The 5,000-nt window shown below is 58.5% G+C and overlaps 3 protein-coding genes across 7 annotated transcripts in view; 2 read left to right on the forward strand and 1 right to left on the reverse strand.

Annotated features, from left to right (window-relative positions):
• Positions 1 to 334, forward strand: part of LOC126579650 (protein singed) — a 12,066-nt gene extending 11,732 nt beyond the window's left edge. For all 5 annotated transcript variants that reach the window (XM_050243149.1, XM_050243151.1, XM_050243152.1 and 2 more), the window contains exon 4: positions 1 to 334. This exon is cut by the window's left edge and continues 1,776 nt beyond it. The gene's annotated coding sequence lies outside the window, so the exon portion shown is untranslated.
• Positions 335 to 464: 130 nt separating this feature from the next.
• On the reverse strand, positions 465 to 3,059 carry LOC126579706 (homeotic protein ocelliless-like). Its single transcript, XM_050243251.1, has 3 exons — positions 2,735 to 3,059; positions 2,069 to 2,603; positions 465 to 1,951 (listed from the first exon to the last, which is right to left on the reverse strand). Exons 1-3 carry the CDS (start codon positions 2,758 to 2,760, stop codon positions 824 to 826), a joined length of 1,689 nt encoding a protein of 562 aa, XP_050099208.1. The 5' UTR covers positions 2,761 to 3,059; the 3' UTR covers positions 465 to 823.
• Positions 3,060 to 4,215: 1,156 nt separating this feature from the next.
• LOC126579656 (uncharacterized) overlaps positions 4,216 to 5,000 on the forward strand; it is a 955-nt gene continuing 170 nt past the window's right edge. Inside the window, exons 1-3 of the mRNA XM_050243161.1 lie at positions 4,216 to 4,305; positions 4,386 to 4,817; positions 4,898 to 5,000. The exon at positions 4,898 to 5,000 is cut by the window's right edge and continues 170 nt beyond it. Of these exons, the coding sequence (XP_050099118.1) occupies positions 4,294 to 4,305; positions 4,386 to 4,817; positions 4,898 to 5,000 (547 nt within the window). The 5' untranslated portion in view covers positions 4,216 to 4,293. The remainder of the gene's footprint in view (positions 4,306 to 4,385; positions 4,818 to 4,897) is intronic.

Genomic DNA, 5,000 nt, shown 5'->3' on the forward strand with positions numbered 1-5,000 from the left:
TTTGTGGAACGCATGCATGCGTGTATTTATTAACAAAGAAGAAGAAGGAGAAAACGAAGAAGAAGAAGAAAACTAAACTCTTAAAACAAACGAAAAGCGAAAAGCAACCGCAACACAGCGCAATCATACCAGCAACATGAACATATTCCCTCATACTGAGGCGAATGATGATGATGATGATGATGGTGAACAACTCTCATGCTTTGTTTTTCTCGTTTATCTCTCTCTCTCTCTCTCTCTTTCTGTCTCTCTCTTTCACTCTCTTACGCGCACTCTTTTATATTCCTTACTCTTATGCATATACATAAAATATACATATACATATATTATATATATATATATACTTATACATTAAACCGTGTTCGCTATTCTACCTCTGCACTTGACGCACCGGTCCGGTGCAGAGATCAATCGTCCGAAATGCCCGCCCGCCCGAACGTGAAACGTGTAGCTGCGATTATGCGGCGCTTGATCAAACGACGTGACAGTTTTCTTGGTGATGCGCAGGACACAGGCACAACGAGAGAGAGAGAGAGAGAGAGGGGGAGTCCTACGGTTACTACCACTAGCACTGGGCACAATTGTGTTACCCTGCCTGTGATGGCCCCTTTCTACTACCTCATTCTTCACCACCCGTTCACTAACGTTCACTGTTCGTACGAGCGCCGCACCACCTGAATCGTCTGAGAAGAGGAGAGCACCGATGGTGTGGGGGGGAGGGAGAGGTATGGTAACTCTTCGACTTCGACTCGGCACTGGATAACCTCGCTAAGAGCTGATTGATGGGAAAGGGACAAAGAAAAGCGGAAAGGGGATGGTGGCCCTAGAACTTGCCGCCAAGCTCCTCGTCGACGTTGATGTGGATGCTGATGGGGCGCTCGAGATCCAGCAGCTCCGATGGCGACCCGTGACCGGTCCCGTCACCGTCCCGTCCCTCGTCCCTCGAACAGTCAGCCGCCGTCGGTGGCGCCGCCGTTTGTTGTTGCTGTTGCGGTGGCGGTGTGTGCCCGGTATGGGGGTCGTCGGCACCGAGCGCCGTAAACCCGGCCAGCTCGTCCACCAGCCCGGCCAGGTGATGGTGATGGTGATGATGATGGTGCTGCTGCTGCTGCTGTTGATGGGGATGGTGGCTAGAGGGTGGCTTTTGAACCGGATGGTGTCCACCGCACTGCAGTAGCTGATGGTGTTGGTGTTGGTGGAGCTGCTGCTGGTGCTGGTGCTGGTGCAAGTGCTGCATCGAGAGCGTCGTTTGATCGGAGGAGGTACCGGCCAGCAGGCTTTGATCGAGGTTAAAGAGCGATTCGCCCTTGAAGCCGTCCACGCCGCCGAATCCGCCGTCCACGTGCAGGAACTTGAGCTCCTCCGCATACACGGACGGCTGATGATGATGGTGATGATGATGAAGGTGCTGCTGTTGCTGCTGTTGGAGAAGAAGGTTGGTCGAGGAGCGACCGTGCTCTTGGTGATCGATGTCGGCACCGAGCGGTTCCGACCCGCCGAGACCGGCGTACAGTGATGTCGAGGGGAGGGTGGCAGCGGGATTGTGGGATTGTGGGAGCCTGCCGGGTGTGGTGCTGGCTGAACCGGTGGTGGTGGTGGTGGTGGTGTTGGTGGTGAAGCTGTTCCACTCGAACGTCAGGCTACTCGACCGGCTCCCGTCCAGCGAGTTCAAATGGTCAAAGTTGAGGTTAAGGAAAAGGTTCGGTGACAGCCGCCCGGGTGACGCTAGCGAGCCGCCGATCGTGAGCCGCGGCAAATCGGTATCACCCAGCCCGTAACCGAGCCCCAGTGATCCTACGCCCACGCCAACTCCTCCATCGCATCCGGAGACACCGCCGCTACCGCTGCCAGAACCCTGCAGGGGGCTAGTGTCGAACGTTAGACCACTCACTCCCGTCCCGTCACCTCCGACGATCTCCGTACTGGCACCACTTGCTCCACTAGAGTGCTGCTGCAGATGGTGAAGCAGCGAGCTGCTGCTGCTGCTGCTGTTGCTGCTGTGCTGCTGATGAGGATGATGGTGCTGTTGCTGCTGCTGCTGATGGTGGTGATGCTGCTGCTGCTGCTGCTGCTGCTGCTGCTGCTGCTGCTGATGGTGATGATGAAGGTGGTGGTGGTGGTGGTGATGGTGGTGGTGTGGAGCCTGCTTGAGGCAATCGCTCGCATCATCCATACCGTGCAGCATCTCGGCATCGCCTAGACCGAGTTCATCGGCCTCACTCACAACCCCCAGTATTCGAGCGGCCGTCCCATCGTCTTCCTCTTCACCGCCACCATTGCCACCGCCACTACTGCTGCTGCTGCCGACGACGACGAGCGTATGGTCCGCGTCCAGTCCGTCGTCCTGCTCCGCACCGTCCAGTTCCAAGGGCTCATGCGCCCCAGGCTCGAGACCACTGCCGTCTCCTTCTCCACCACCAACCGAGGTCGTCGTTTTTTCGCTCTTGCGCCACTTGGCGCGCCGATTCTGGAACCACACCTGAACCCGCGCCTCCGTCAGATCGATCCGCACCGCCAGCTCCTCGCGGAAGAACACATCCGGATAGTGGGTGCGCTGGAACGCCCGCTCCAGCTCCTGCAGCTGCATCGAGTTGAACGTCGTCCTGCGTGAGACGATGATGAGCAGATGATGAAGCGCGACTCGACGACGACGACGACGACGGAAGGATGTTATTGCAGGGGGGAAGGGGGTGAGCAGGGAGAAAGGGAGGGGGGGTGTTACAGCACTACCTACCTGTAGCGACGCTGCTTCCGCTTCATGACGGCGACCACGACGACGACGACGACGACGACGACGACGACGCAGCCAGCTCGACGAACTCGCGGACGCTGACTGGACCTAGTACTAGGGAAGTGGGCCCCGGAAACCCCTGGTGGTTGGGTGGTTGGGCACCTCGGACCCGATATCGACCGCACGGCACAGGACACCGGAGTCGACTCCCGGAACCCCGGGACTGACTAACGGCCTCCCAGTCGGCCACGCGACCGTCCGACGTCCAAATGTCCAGCTTACATTCTTCATCTAGTTGCCTCTCGCTCTCTCTCTCTCTCTCTCTCTCTCTGTCTTTCTCTCTACCTCTCTGTATATATGCGTGTATAGCGACCGATCGATCGATTCTGAGCAGCCAGCGGAGGTTCTTTTGCGGGGGGAAGGGGGGGGGGGGGGGGCGAAGGCTTGGCGCTGGCACCGGTACGGCTTCGCCCTTTACGCGACCGTGCGGACACTCTGCACCAGCCACAGTCCACGTGGTATTACGCAGTTCGGTGGGGAAGAGACGACGGCTGGCTGGCGAGGCTGGCCTGCCGTGATCTGCAAAGCTCAGCGGGCAACGAGCGCGGGGCAGTCGCCGGCGAGGCTAGGTTGCGTTCTGCGCAGTCCAACGCAGTCCAACACTCGGAAGGATCCGATTGCAGCAGCGGCACCCCACCTTACTACCGTTTTGGGTCGATTTTTTTCCAATATTCCACCCCAGGTCGGCTTGGCTTTAGCCTGGCCTGGCGTCTCATCACACCCTCCCTTCCATTTCCCTTCAGATATCCCGCCCTAGGGCCCTGGCGGTCGCGCTGTTCTGTTGTGACCGCTTAGCGCCGCAAGCGACGCGAATACTAAGCTTCTCCAGCAACAATAGCAACATTAACAACAACAACATAAACGCACACCATCGACGACTGGAAATTCCTCATTTCCTTCCCTTGTGCTCTGGTAGCATGTCCGGTGCCATGGAGGAGGAGTGGGAGGGGGGGAAGCGCCGTTCATCCAGTTCCCGTCCAGTGTTCGACACCTCCGGTGGCCACGGTGGCGGCAGTGTGACCTGATTCGAGTGAGTGAAGCCGGCGTGCCGTATGGTCAACCGAAAAAGGCCACTGAAAAGGTGTTGTGGTGTGTGGGGCCAGGATCTTGAAGATACGTGGATCCATGCGTGTGCGTATTTTTTTTTCTTCTTCTTATTCAACCACCGTATCAAAAGCGCCTGGTGGTGGGGCAAGAAGGGTTCTAGGAAGCTTGAGCTACACGCGCCAGTAGCGTAACCGGATACGCGTGCTCGTGCGTCTGTCAAACGTTCCGGCCATTAGTAGCCGTTGGCAACGCTGGATGCTGGCCGCTGGCCGCTGGTGGCAGCCTCCAGCTTATAAAAGCGAGACGCCGGACCCGGTGTACCGCTCAGTGTGTATCGTGCGTGCTACCGTGGTACGTCCGCCAGGATCCGGATCCGGGCCTCGAAACTGGGGACCGTCCCAATCTAGGGGGTCCCGGGCAAACGAGAGAGAGAGAGAGGGAGTCTGGCGGCAAGGATGAAGCTGACAGTAAGTGGACAGGGAAGAGACAGCAGGGCCACCGATCGTTCCCATTCACCTTCTCCCTCACCCTCCCCCCCCGGCCGCAGCCAATCGTTTGTGCCGTTCTGTTCGGGCTGATGCTGGCACCAACCGATGGGCGGCTCAAGTACCCCAGTGGCCACGGCGGTCACACCGAGCTTGGCGAAGCGGACCAGGGTCAGAGCAATGTAACACGCGAAGAAGAGGAGGAGGATGAGGAGGAGATGGAGGACCAACGGAGTGGCACACCAGTGGAGACCAACTGCCACCACTCGTCACCCGCCCATTACGGTTGGACACTGCACCGGTTGAGCCAGCAGCTGGCAGCGGCTGCGGTGGCTGCAACTGCCGCCGCCGACCACTTGAAGGACAGTAGTGATACTGGCGGGGAGGAGGGAGGTCATCGAGGTCCGATCAAGCGCACCTCAGTCGACTATGGCCGCGAGCTGTCCGCCGACCTGTACGCCCAGTATCCCTCGTCCTGCGCCTGTCAGACGAAGGTACGAGTACGTGAAGCTAGCTGCCAGTAGCGTGTGCTCTCTCTCTCTCTTTCTCTCTCTCTCTCTCTCTGCCCACACAGTACGAGCTGCTCGATCTGGGCTACACGCACTTCCCGCGCTACATCGTGAACGCGATCTGCCAGAACCGGAGCGCAAGCAGCCGCAAGTGTTGGCGCGGTTCCA

The sequence above is a fragment of the Anopheles aquasalis genome, chromosome Y (assembly GCF_943734665.1).
Source record: "Anopheles aquasalis chromosome Y, idAnoAquaMG_Q_19, whole genome shotgun sequence".
Classification (NCBI taxonomy): Eukaryota; Metazoa; Arthropoda; class Insecta; order Diptera; family Culicidae; genus Anopheles; species Anopheles aquasalis.